This window comes from Procambarus clarkii, chromosome 23, assembly GCF_040958095.1.
Source record: "Procambarus clarkii isolate CNS0578487 chromosome 23, FALCON_Pclarkii_2.0, whole genome shotgun sequence".
Lineage (NCBI taxonomy): Eukaryota > Metazoa > Arthropoda > Malacostraca > Decapoda > Cambaridae > Procambarus > Procambarus clarkii.
Window position 1 is genome coordinate 28,763,262 of NC_091172.1, and position 14,083 is coordinate 28,777,344.

Below are 14,083 nucleotides of genomic sequence, written 5' to 3' on the forward strand. Positions count from 1 at the left end.
CGGCATTGTTTTCTTTTGAAGGGGGAGGGGGGGGTGAGCATCACATATTGGACTTCAACAATGACACCACACACACCCATGCACATATATGACAAAGAGTGTTGGGAAGACGAGACACCACGAGCGTAGCTCTCATCCTGTAACTACACTTGGATAATTACACATCCTATGTGCACACGCCAGCACCTGTACCAACACACAACACCCAATACGCACACGCTAGCAAACACAAACACACAAAACTAACTTGGTCACCCTTCAGAATAGTTGATGTGTGTGTTGGGAGCGTTTCGTGCGTTTGTGGCAACACTTACTTAATTGATATTTAAATAACGCAACTCGCTGAAAAAAGGCACTTTAATCTTTTCCTATTATCAGTACCAAAGATTTATATATAGTATACCTCAACTGCTTTTCAGTGACAATCTTTGATAAATTTACGTTGCTATTATCATGGAAATTAAAGAGCATTTTTATTCCTTAAGCAAGAATATACAGTATCTTAGTATAGTCCTGAAACGAAGTGTACAAAAGGGGTGAACAATCGCCATGCGTCGCACTGTTGTACGCACGCAGGAGGAGCTGGATGAAATCGAGGACAGCAAATGGAGGCGGAAATCCTATGCTCTGGCGCAGAACAACGCTCTGCCTGTCCCCTTGCCTCTACCTGTTTATCCTCCCCCCAAGCCATGTCCTCTCCCTCCCGCTGCGCCCAGGATTTTCAGACCTGGTCCTCGCCCACCACCACAGTGTACAGGCCTTCTGCGGGATATCGGCCCTCTGCGGGTCATCGCCCGTCGATGAACTTCATGACTTCTGAAGCCCTTCCAACCTTATCAGAAGCCAGTGGCTCGACTCCTGAACTTGTTTCGAGAAAAATCAATAACAACAACAAAAATAATTACAACAAACAGGTGAAAACAATTCCTCAAATGACAGATATAATCCAACTATCCAGACAATCGCAAGACCAAATTCCCCCGAAAACACCAGTAGGATCTCCAGTTTCCACATTCTTACGTTCAAGTCCTTCATCAGTGCCAGACAGAAGTCCTTTAACACTGACAAAACCCCAAGGCGAACCTACAAACGTCGCAATTTATACCTTCAAAATCCGACAAGTTCTTTGCTGGAGTTGAGAGCTCCTTCCTCAGCACCGAAGAAACTCACAAGCTGGACCCGAAATAGTCGCGTCATTACCTAGAGTTTCCGGTTCGTCCTTCGCCACCGCCGCCGACTCAAGCGGGTGCTCATACTCTGCTGTCAAAGCCTTCGCCGGTCACAAAACTCGCACCCACGGAGACACAAGCCCAACAAACAGCTCAACATATCCCATCAGCGTTGAGTAACCTCTCAGAACTAGAAACAGAACCACCAGCAGGTCACAAGAGTGACTCTTCATCACTGCCAAAGCTCTCAAAGCCTCCAACAGAGTTCAATACAACACAGACGAATTCCTTAGCATCACAGGTGAATTCACAATCAGAAAAGGGTAAATTCACAGTCAGAAAGGATAAATCCCCAACCAGAAAGTATAACAAAAACCAGTACAGGTAACAGCCTCACCAGAGGAAGTAACGTACCCACCAGAGACGGTAAATCAACCACTAGGACAAGTTAATTCCTCCTTAGAACCGCTAAATGTTCCATCAATTCAGGAAAATCTTCCATCATCGAAGATAAATTCCCACCCAGAAATTCTTCCAAACCAAACAAAACCTATACCGGAGCTTGTGAATCTCCCACGGAAAGAGACGGATCTCCCGGCAGCAGTGACAACGTGTCCATCAAAACGCACAAACACTCCATCACCACCGACACCAAATCACCAGTCAGGAGAGTCAGAGTGCCCTTACACAACCGACAACCTCCCGCCCACTCCTACCTCTGAACGCCTGCCCCCGACACCCACTTCCCTAAGCAGATCACCGACACCTTCGTCACTCACGTCTCCAGGAATTCCCTCGTCGCTCAGCTCTCCACGAACGCCCCCGTCAATTCGTGCGGCTCCCTGGCAGCCGTATTTTCCCCAACGCCACTCGCCAGGACGCCAAGAGCCACGCCGACGCCAACCTCTTACACACGTGGGACGTCCCCGACGCCAAGTTCAAAGACAGAGGAGATTTCCTCTGGCATACCTGCAAGCAACAATAGCCAGTTGTTGCCATCCGACGCCGCCTTCGTCATCGTATCAAGCAGGGGTGGACAGTGCCACCCCTTACTCCTCCATGTCTTCACTCAACCATGGTAAGTTGAATTTTTGTATTATTGGTGGAGGGGACATTACTTGTTACTCTAAAATGGTTTGATTTCAGTGACTAACAATTTCTTTGCTACAAATTGGATTAAGGATGTCTTGCATGTGCAGATGAAGTCACGTGCAAGACATGTAATTTCATCGTGCAAGACATGTAATTTCATCGTGCAAGACATGTGACTTCATCGTGCAAGACATGTGACTTCATCGTGCAAGACTTGTGCCTTTATCATGCAAGGACATGGTGACTGCAAGACTTGAATGACAGTATGATTAGGCTCGGATCGCTGAGTAAAACTAGGCAGAACGACAATAAGACTACCTAACCTAAATATATATATATATATATATATATATATATATATATATATATATATATATATATATATATATTTTTATTAATGGAAGGGAGTACCACCTCTAGCTGGAAGAAGGGGGACCCATAGACTCGGAGGAAACCACGCATAACTCATTAGAGGGAATGTTTAGATCCCCTCCAATACAGTTTCTGTGTGCTTTTCTGTGTGTATATATATATATATATATATATATATATATATATATATATATATATATATATATATATATATATATATATATATATATATTATATATTTAGGGGTACCACCACTGGTTTAATTAAAGGGACCCACATCCTCGAAGAAGAAAATAAATAGTGTTCAGAGAAGACCTTGTGGATTCTCACTGAATACTTTAATCTTCTCCTCTCCTACCACCCCTATATATATATATATATATATATATATATATATATATATATATATATATATATATATATATAATATATATATATATATATGTATATATATATATATATATATATTCTATCTGAAGATGTATTTAATATACGAAAGTACTTAAGGAAATTCCTGTTTCATTTTCCTCCGTGGTCTGACATTGTCACATTCTTAATCACATGTTTATTTTCGTGATATACACACACACACATATATATATATATATATATATATATATATATATATATATATTATATATATATATATATATATATATATATATATATATATATATGATTTTAAATAAATAAACTTAGGTATGGAGTGATATTAGCAGAATTATCTTAATAAGATATTTTAAGGAGGAAAATCAAATTAATATCTAATGCAACACAATAAGTTGTAACGAATAAAGTTTCTGATTCTGATAATATGAGATATTTTGAATAGAATTATCAATAGCCTACGGGGAAGGGAAGGATATTATACTAAATAATTTCAGTTTGCAAAGCGACCTATAAATTGCCTAATTTGAAGTATTGTTGATTCTCTTTACTGAAGTACAGTATAGATATTCAACAATTCTCAGAACACATCTAGATTAATTAGCAAAAACTGTAATATAATCTGTTTTTAAAATGATCGCTTGAATTAGCCAACTGTTCATACAAAAAATTTTGTTCTTATAGCAGCTATTGGTCGAACGTACAGTAATTGAACTGTCCCTAACCCCCCTCTCATTTTATATGTCATTTTGACATTTTATATGTCAGTATAATCAGCATAAATAATTATCAACGAAAATATTCTCAGTCTTCATTTAATGCACTTAGATTACCACCTTCTGGTCAATTTGCTAATATCTAATTATTTTAATAGAAACATTAAATTTGCATGTATTCCAGATGTAATTTGGCATATCTCTACTTACTGCATATTTAAAAAAAATAAGCAACAATAATTAACCAGGCATACGATGGTATGTAAATTACAAAGTTATGCTGAGGCTTCAAGCCTAGTCATTACAGGTGGTAGGGAAAGTAATGTTTCTAGAGAAAGTGATGATAAATTGATAGTGCTAGTGGAAGGGATAATACTAGAGAAACTGATGTTATTGGAGAAAGTGATGTTATTAGAGAAGTGATGTTGCTAGGGAAAGTGATGATAGTGAAGGTGATGATGATAGAGAAGGCGATGTGCTATAAAAAGTGATAATGCTATGGAAAGTGATGATGCTACGGAAAGTGATGGTGGTAGGTAGTGTGATGATGGTAGAGAAAATGCTGATGCTGGAGAAAGTGATGATGCTAAGGAAAGTGATGAAGCTAGGGAAAGTGATAGTGCTGGAGAAAGTGTTGATGCTTGAAAAAGTGATAGTGCTGGAGAAAGTGACGGTGCTAAATGATGTTTCTCTCCTTTTCTAGTGAGAGAAACACTTCAACAAAGACTGCTCCGCCTTTCCCTACAGCAAGTTATATATTGAGTCACCTAGGGGGTGACATCCCATTATAACTCCGGGTTTAGAGAGAGGTCAAGTGAGTGGAATGTAGATTAATAGATGGTCTAGGCTGATATTAACTTTTTTTAATCTAAGTAAATAGTGACTTAAAAGTCATTTTGTAAATAAGCGCGAGCTCATCGACTAATGTTGCTAATTAATATGCACTTCTACTAGTCCCTTTTCTCAGCTAAGTGCATTTCTTCAGAGTCAGGTAAACATGAAAGTAACTCTTCCACTCGTAATAAATCTTTAAGTGTCTCAAAATCAGTCTTTATTTGAAGAGATAGGCCACCTTTCAAAAACTAATAGCATTTTCCTAATGAAATTAGTGACTGGTTGATTACTTCTGTGTTTTTGCGGACTTAATTTTGTCTGGTAGCCTCATAACTAAGTTGATATCCCTGCAAAATGCACTTCTTTACATACTGGTAATCGAACCTGTTCGTCAAAGGCACCGAGGAAATTGTCTCCTGAGTTTTACTTATTAGTTGCGCTTGCATGATTCCCACACACTATCTGGCCAGTTCAACCCGGTTGCAAACTTCTCATAATGTTGGAAAAAACATCCGGATTCGATTCTGAGAATTGGGGCAACCGTACCTACAGGGAACCTCTCCTCATTTAAACATCACTTTTCCCCTATGTTCTGTTAGTAATTTCTGCTCCTTTAACGTAGTTTAAGCAAAGGCACTCTGCTCTTAAATGGTTGACTGCTCAGTTTCCTTCCCCTTTTGTCTACTTTCCTCCTGTTGTATATATGTCTATGAATCCAGCTGAATTCTGACTAACTCTAACTCTACCTCCCTCTTGCTTCTGTTTTGTCTTTTCAGTTTGTTTCTGTTTAGTTTTCTCTTTGAGTCTAAGTATATGTGACTGCTTCTAGCTTACATTTCTGAGCTTACAGCTCCAAATACTTCAGTGCTTTTTGATCTCCAGATCCTGCTAGCAATAACTGATCCAGCTTATGATTTCCTTACATATATTCTCCTTAATGTACTAGAAGCGACTTATGGATAAAGTGCATGATTTTCGTAAATGTTATAATTAACAATAAAATGATGTGCAATTTCATGGAGCATTAGTTTTGATCTACTTCTAAAGAGGCTAAATTTTCACTCAAAGATGTAAGAGCTTAGTGTTAGACCATGTCTTTGCCTACACACTTTACATTTCCTGTAATGACAAGCTAAACTCCCAGTGATACTTGTAACAAAGTCGTATTCGATCTGTCTCAACATCTAGCTGTCTACTGGTTTTGTAACTATATACAAGTGTTTTGTTTGTCCTATTTTATTGTAAAAGATAATATATCTGCTAGTTCACATTCACACTCCTCTGCTCTCTTCAGATTCAACTGATAGAGTACTGGTGATGATACTTTTTCCTTGTGTGTTATAGGTCAAGATTATATTCGTCATTATCTATATTTTGCTTCAAGCTTGGCAAGGACATCAACTTATTATGTTCTAGCAAACGTATATGTGAGGGATCTACAATAGTTTCACCGACTCCTTTGTTATAATTACAGAACGCAGGAGAAAATACATAACTTAATTATTAAAGAACCGTTTCCACAATAATTCTAAACTGTAATTTGTGTATTCTAAAGCAACATTACAAGTGTACTATCAGGCTACGAGGTAGTACATACAGCTGGCTAATGGTACTAATGTGGTACAATTAGCCAGCGAGGTTGTTTTATCTGAATGCCAGTTAATACTATCAGGCTGTGATGTTATCATCAAACTCTGCACTACATCATCAGGCTCCGGGGTCGTACGACCAGACTGGTTTGAGTCATGTTGCTATGTTTTATATCCGTTTAGATTCTAACGTTAGGTTTTATATCCATGTAATTAGAAACCGAAGACGTTCCTTCAGGCTGTGATGCGGAATCATCAGGCTGCTAAATGTGCCTGTACCTCTTTACCGGGCTACCTGCGTTACAAGTCTGTAGTATTTGAACACGGCACATGTACTTGGCTTGCTCTGACCCTCGCTGATGTTACGACCTTAATTATGTGACTAGTATGGTACGCTGTAACGTCATTCCCCACTTGTTAACACTTGGAGTAAGTGTCCATGAGAACCTTGTGTTCGGTGTGTGTGTGTACTCACCTATTTATACTCACCTATTTGTGCCTGTAGGATCGAGCATTGACTCTTGGATCCCGCCTTTCGAGCCATCGGTTGTTTACAGCAATGACTCTGGTCCCATTTCCCTATCATACCTAGTTTTAAAACTATGAATAGAGTTTGCTTCCACAACCTGCTCCTTAAGTGCATTTCATTTTTCCACTACTTTCACGCTAAAAGAATACTTCCTAACATCTCTGTGACTCATCTGAGTTTCCAGCTTCCACCCATGTCCCCCTTATTCTGTTACTGTTCCGTGTGAACATTTCGTCTATTTCCACTCTGGCAATCCCCCTAAGTATTTTATACGTTCCTGTCATATCCCCCTCTTCCTTCTTTTTGCTAGTGTCGTAAGGCTTAGTTCCTTCAGGCGCTCTTTATACCCCATCCTTCGTAACGCTGGGACGAGTCTTGTTGCAAACTTCTGAACCTTTTCCAGTTTCCTTGTGTGTTTCTTCAGGTGGGTACTCCATGATGAGGCGGCATACTCTAAGACTGGCGTCACGTAGGCAGTGTTAAGCGCCCTAAATGCCTCCTTACTTAGGTTTCTGAATGTTTTAACTTTTACCAGTGTAGAGTACGCTGCTGTCGATATCCTATTTACATGTGCCTCAGGAGTTACATTAGGTGTTACGTCCACGCCCAGGTCTCTTTCTCGAGTCACAGGTAGGCGTAGATATGTGTGTGTGTGTGTACTCACCTAGTTGTGCTATCTTGAGGTTATCTTGAGATGATTTCGGGGCTTTTTAGTGTCCCCGCGGCCCGGTCCTCGACCAGGCCTCCACCCCCAGGAAGCAGCCCGTGACAGCTGACTAACACCCAGGTACCTATTTTACTGCTAGGTAACAGGGGCATAGGGTGAAAGAAACTCTGCCCATTGTTTCTCGCCGGCGCCTGGGATCGAACCCAGGACCACAGGATCACAAGTCCAGCGTGCTCTCCGCTCGGCCGACCGGCTCCCTCCCAGGTGCTTGCAGGGGTTGAGCTCTGGCTGTTTGGTCCCGCCTCTCAACTGTCAATGAACTGGTGTACAGATTCCTGAGCCTACTGGGCTCTATCATATCTACATTTGAAACTGTATGGAGTCAGCCTCCATCACATTACTGCCTAATGCATTCCATCTGTTAACTACTCTGACACTGAAAAAGTTCTTTCTAACGTCCCTGTGGCTCATTTGGGTACCCCCTTGTTCGCGTACCACCCGTATTAAACAGTTTATCTTTATCTACCCTGTTAATTCCTCAGAATGTTGTAGGTAATGATCATGTCTCCCCTTATTCTTCTGTCTTCCAGTGTCGTGAGGTGCATTTCCTGCAGCCTTTCCTTGTAACTCATGCCTCTTAGCTCTGGGACTAGCTTAGTGGCATACCTCTGAATTTTTTCAAACTTCGCCTTGTGCTTGACAATGTGCGGGCTCCATGCTGGGCCGCATACTCCAGGATTGGTCTTTCATATGTGGTATACAAGGTTCTGAATGATTCCTTACATAAGTTCCTGAAGGCAGTTCTGATGTTAGCCAGCCTCGCGTACGCTGCAGATGTTATTCTTTTGATGTGGGCTTCAGGAGACAGGTTTGGTGTGATATCAGCTCCCAGATCTTTCTCTCTGTCCGTTTCATGAAGGACTTCATCCCACATTCGGTATCCTGTGTCTGGGCTCTTGTTTCCACTGCCTAGTTTCATTACCTTACATTTACTCGGGTTGAACCTTAGTAGCCATTTGTTAGACAATTCATTCAATCTGTCTAGGTCATCTTGTAGCCTCATACTATCATCCTCCGTCTTAATCCTCCTCATAATTTTTGCATCATCAGTAAACAATGAGAGGAATGATTCTATACCATCTGGAAGATCATTTACATATATAAGAAACAGTATGGGTCCAAGGACTGAACCCTGCGGGAGTTCAGTCCTGAACCCTTTGTGTGTGTGTGTGTGTGTGTGTGTGTGAGAGAGAGAGAGAGAGAGAGAGAGAGAGAGAGAGAGAGAGAGAGAGAGAGAGAGAGAGAGAGAGAGAGAGAGAGAGAGAGAGAGAGAGAGAGAGAGAGAGAGAAAGAGATTAGTGCTTGAAATTCGCAAGTATCCCCTATTTAAAATGTTAGCCTAAATCAATCTAACCTAACATTACCTTCTCTAACCTAATCTAATTCAACCTGAGCCCACCTTGTCCTAACTTAACCCAACCTAACCTACTCCAAGAAACAAACATTAACTATCCTAAAAAAACAAGCATTAATTATCCTTAGAAACTAAGAAACATGCATTACCTTCCCGAATATAAGTATGAGGAGAAAGCACTGAGTCAGAACGACTATATAGCACATGGAAGGATATGAGGATATGATATGAGCAGCGATATGAGGACGAAGGGAAGGAACGGTGGCCAACAGCTTGGACCGTCGGGAATTGAACACCGACCTTCAAGAAGGGAGGTCATCTTTACCGAACAAGTTGAGAAGATTGTACAAGAATGTAAGAACTCTTGTATATATATAACTACAAAATAAAATAAAAATTAAACGGACATCCGTCGATGGGATTACCGAAAGATCTCACATCTATCATGGTGATTTCAGGATCGTTTCCGCCGGTCAAAAAAAACAAAAACCCTGCCCACGAAACAAACATTGCCTAACCTATGCAGGCGATGAGTCACAATAACGTGGCTAAAGTATGTTGACCAGACCACACACTAGAAGGTGAAGGGACGACGACGTTTCGGTCCGTCTCTTGAGAATCGATTTGAGAATGGTCCAGGATAGACCGAAACGTCGTCGTCCCTTCACCTTCTAGTGTGTGGTCTGGTCAACAAATTGCCTAACCTAACGGACACCAACATGAGGGGCTACGTAACTTTCCTTGCAACGGTTCCTGGGATCACTTTCACCATGATCCAGCCTCTGAAAATAGCCTTCTGGTGTCTCGTTCGATCTATTAAGGGTGTTTGGTCACCGCAGTTCGCAGTCCTATGTTGACAACGCATCCCATTTGATTTGGTTCTTTGTGGAGGTATTTATAAAGTTAATTCGTAACAGAATTCAGTGTGGTAATTATCTTTAGTGTCTAAATTTATTACGAATGTATTGAAAAGTCTGGGGGCCCTTGCATTTAAAGAAATGTCTCTTAGCGTTCTTATTTTGGCCATCCTATTTTAAAGTAACTAATTAGCACCTAAGTAGATTATGAGGAATATTAAATGTTCCTAATAGTGTACTTGATTTGTTGAATGGATAAGGACAACAAATCTTCTCCACGAAATTCTAGAGATCATTAACCTAGCCTAGGCCTAAGCTCAACTAACATTACTAAACTAGCATTAAACTAATATCTTAACGTAACCAAATCTAATATTATCTCTTTTAATATAACGTAATCTAATATTACCTACAATAACCTAAACTAATCTAATATTACATACAATAACCTAAACTAATCCAACATTACGTAACCTAAACTAATCCATCATCATCTAATCTTAACTAGTCCAACAGTACCTAACCTAAACTAATCCAACTTTACCCAACCTAAACTAATCCAAGATTACCTAACCTAAACTAATCCAACATTACCTGACCTAAACTAATCCAACATTACCTAGCCTAAACTAATCTAACATTAGCCTAACTTAACAGGACTAGTCTGGAAAACTCACAATTCCTTGTGAAATATGTACATTTACAGTTGTATCAGCTTCAGTGATCCTGAACAAGTGCACGACCTCATTTTAAAATGTATTTAAATCATAGTTTTGTTATATATGTCATTGTACTAAAAGTCCACAGAGGCGTAGTACCGTGAATTGCACTTAGTATGAACATCAACAAAACAATAGCGGTTCTTTGTCCGACCCAAAAACAAAAGAGGCGTAAAATGTGTGAAATCCTGAAATTTATAGTGCTTTTGTATTCGTTTGTTTGTTTGTTTGTTGCATCTATTCATTATGCAAATTTATTTATACCTTTTATTTGTTTATTATAGTCGCTATTCACTTTCATACATTCGCCGTTACATACGCCTGCAGCACGCACGCGCGCGCGGGCACACACGCACACATACCCATACCCACACACACACACACACACACACACACACACACACACACACACACACACACACACACACACACACACACACACACACACACACACACACACACACACACACAAACGCATATACACACACGGGGGCCTGGTAGCCTGGTGGATAGCGCGCATGGCTCGTAATTCTGTGGCGCGGGTTCGATTCCCTACCAAGAAACAAATGGGCAAAGTTTCTTTCACCCTGAATGCCCCTGTTACTTAGCAGTAAATAGGTACCTGGGAGTTAGTCAGCTGTCACGGGCAGCTTCCTGGTGTGTGTGTGTGGTCTGGAAAAAAAGTAGTTAGTAAACAGTTGATTGACAGTTGAGAGGCTGGCCGAAAGAACAAAGCTCAACCCCCCCGCAAACACAACTAGGTGAATACACGAGTGGAGTACCACAAGGATCGGTGCTGGGACCCATTCTATTTCTAGTATATGTTAACGACATGTTTACAGGAGTGGAGTTCTACATGTCGATGTTCCCGGATGACGCAAAGTTGATGAGAAGAGTTGTGACAGATGAGGATTGCAGGATCCTCCAAGAGGACGTGAACAGGTTGCAGAGATGTTCAGAGAAATGGCTACTGGAATTCAACATGAGCAAATATAAAGTTATGGAAATGGGACTAGGAGATAGGAAACCAAAGGGACAGTACACAATGAAGGGGAACTGCCTACCTGTGACGACGCGAGAAAGAGACCTGGGCGTGGACGTAACACATAATCTATCTCCTGAAGCACATATTTATAGGATAACGACAGCAGCGTACTCTATACTGACAAAAGTTAGAACATCATTCAGAAACCTAAGTAAGGAGGCATTTAGAGTGCTTTACACTACCTATGTGAGGCCAGTTTTAGAGTATGCCGCCTCATCATGGAGTTCCCATCTGAAGAAGCACATAAGGAAACTGGAAAAGGTTCAGATTTTTGCAGTGAGACTTGTCCCAGAGCTACGAGGGATGGGGTATGAGGAGCGCCTGAGGGAACTGTGCCTTACAACACTAGAAAGAAGAAGGGAGAGGGGGGACATGATAGGAACGTATAAAATATTAAGGGGGATTGACAGAGTGGACATAGACGAAATGTTCACACGGAATAGTAACAGAACGAGGGGGACATGGGTGGAAGCTGGAAACTCAGATAAGTCACAGAGAAGTTTTCTTTTAGCGTGAGAGTAGTGGGAAAATGGAATGCACTTTAAGAACAGGTTGTGGAAACAAATACTATTCATAATTTTAAAACTAGGTATGATTGGGAAATAGGACCATAGTCATTGCTGTAAACAACCGATGCTCGAAAGGCGGGATCCAAGAGTCAGTGCTCGATCCTGCAGACACAATTAAGTGAGTACACACACACACACCAGTAACCCTATACATATATATATGCCCTTGGAATATATCAAGCGCAATTACGGCTACCATATGAGAAGAATTATGCGTGAGGTTCCCGTTACCACAACAGTCGTCACTAGTTATAATAGTTTCACTGTGCTGCGTCTTGTGCTGTATAAATAACAAACAAATACAAATATTTATTCAGGTAAAGTACATACATACAAGGTAAGATACAAAAGTTGATGGATTTATAGATGGAGCTAGTACATACAATGCCTAAAGCCACTATTACGCAAAGCGTTTCGGGCAGCGGACTGGTATCGAAGGTCTAAGAGCCAGAAGGAAACCAAACTTAGCCTGAGTGTACGGCCTTATAGCATCTTCTTGGTTGAGCAAAAGACATACATATCTCTTTCTCTCTCTTACATACAAAGGGCGAATTGCTCAGCTGCTGGGAGAAGGCAAATGTGCTCCCAATTTACAAGAAAGGTGATAAGGAATAGGCAATAATTACTCACCAGTGTCACTGACAAGCATGCCCTACAAAGTACTCGAGAAGATAATAAGTATGAGACTAGATACAGATCTAGAAAGAATCAGGTATGGCCCGAGGGAAGAGAAATCTTGTCTGATAAACCTAATGGACTTCTATGGTACAATAACGGAAATAGGGCACGACAGAGAAAGTTGGGTAGACTGTGAATTTCTGGACTGCCAAAAAGCCTTTGATACAGTACCTCACAAGAGAATACTACAACTTGAGAGGCAAGTCGGAGTATACGGAAAGGCGTTAACGGGTAAAACTTTCCTTACAGACAGGAGTTAAGAGAGTACCAGTGAGGGGCAAGAAGTCGGAATGGCATAAAGTAACAAGCAGAGTACCTCAAAGATCGGTGCTGGGACGCATATTACTTCTCGCTTATGTAAATGGCCGATCTACAGTTGTTGTCTTATATGTCGATGTTTACACACGATTCAAAGCTAATGGGAAGAGTTGTGACAGATAAGAGTTGTAAGATTCTCCAGGAAAACAAACAAGAAGCAGACTTCGTCCGAGAAATGTACTTACACTTACACTCCAACACAGGGTGGAGTGTAAGCATAACAAGGTGAGTACACACAACACAACACAAATCTCATTCCACTTCCCCCCTTCCCCCTTATCCAGCCCAATGCCCTACAGACACCCCATCCCACTACTTTCTTCCATATTCCAAATCAATTTCCCCGCTCCCTACCTATCAGTTCACCTGAGCCTAACCTAAACCCCAAACATAGACTGGAAACTAAGCACTGGGAGGACAGGGCAATAATACAAAGTGAAAATCTTTCACACCAATACTGACACACGCTCAAATAAAACAGATGAACTCAAAGAACGGACTGATGAAAGAAACCTGATGTAATAACATTATTGGAAACCAAACTAATTGGCACTATTAGCAATTCAATATTTCCAAGAGAATACCAGATAATGAGAGAAGTAAAAGACTTGAAGAGAGGAAGAGAAGGTGTGGCACTGCTGGTAAAGAGAAACTGGATCTTTGAAGGGTCTCACAACTGGACATTACCACAGTGGAGAAGTAATAGGGGGACATGATAACAACGTGTAAGATTGTAAGGAAAATTTACAAAGTAGACGAAGAAGTATTGTTTAAAGCTAGGAACAGCAGAAGGAGGGGTCGTAGATGGAATTTAAGAAACGCATTTGAGTCACAAAGACATCAGAAAGAACATCGTTATTGCTAAATCTGTCAATATGTAAATAGGTTAGACGTAAAAGTTGTTGAAGTTAACTCGACTTACAATTTTAAATGTATGATAAAAACATGAGAATTGAGTCATTGCCTTAACCTGCGAACGTTCAGAAGGCGACGTAGGAACCTGTCATGCAAGCACATGTAGGTGAGTACTCACACATACACACCAAACGACTGACGTCACCGCATGACCCATGACGTAGTGTACACTATAATTCGCTACAATACTAGGTAAACAGCAGTTGGCTGTAA

General features: G+C 40.8%; 1 protein-coding gene across 1 annotated transcript in view; it reads left to right on the forward strand.

The window, feature by feature from the left end:
• Window positions 1-1,541: 1,541 nt before the first annotated feature.
• LOC123763979 (solute carrier family 49 member 4 homolog) overlaps window positions 1,542-14,083 on the forward strand; it is a gene marked incomplete at its 5' end in the record, with an annotated part of 59,444 nt that continues 46,902 nt past the window's right edge. The window contains 3 exon segments of the mRNA XM_045751369.2: window positions 1,542-2,025; window positions 2,028-2,167; window positions 2,169-2,247. Of these exon segments, the coding sequence (XP_045607325.2) occupies window positions 1,542-2,025; window positions 2,028-2,167; window positions 2,169-2,247 (703 nt within the window).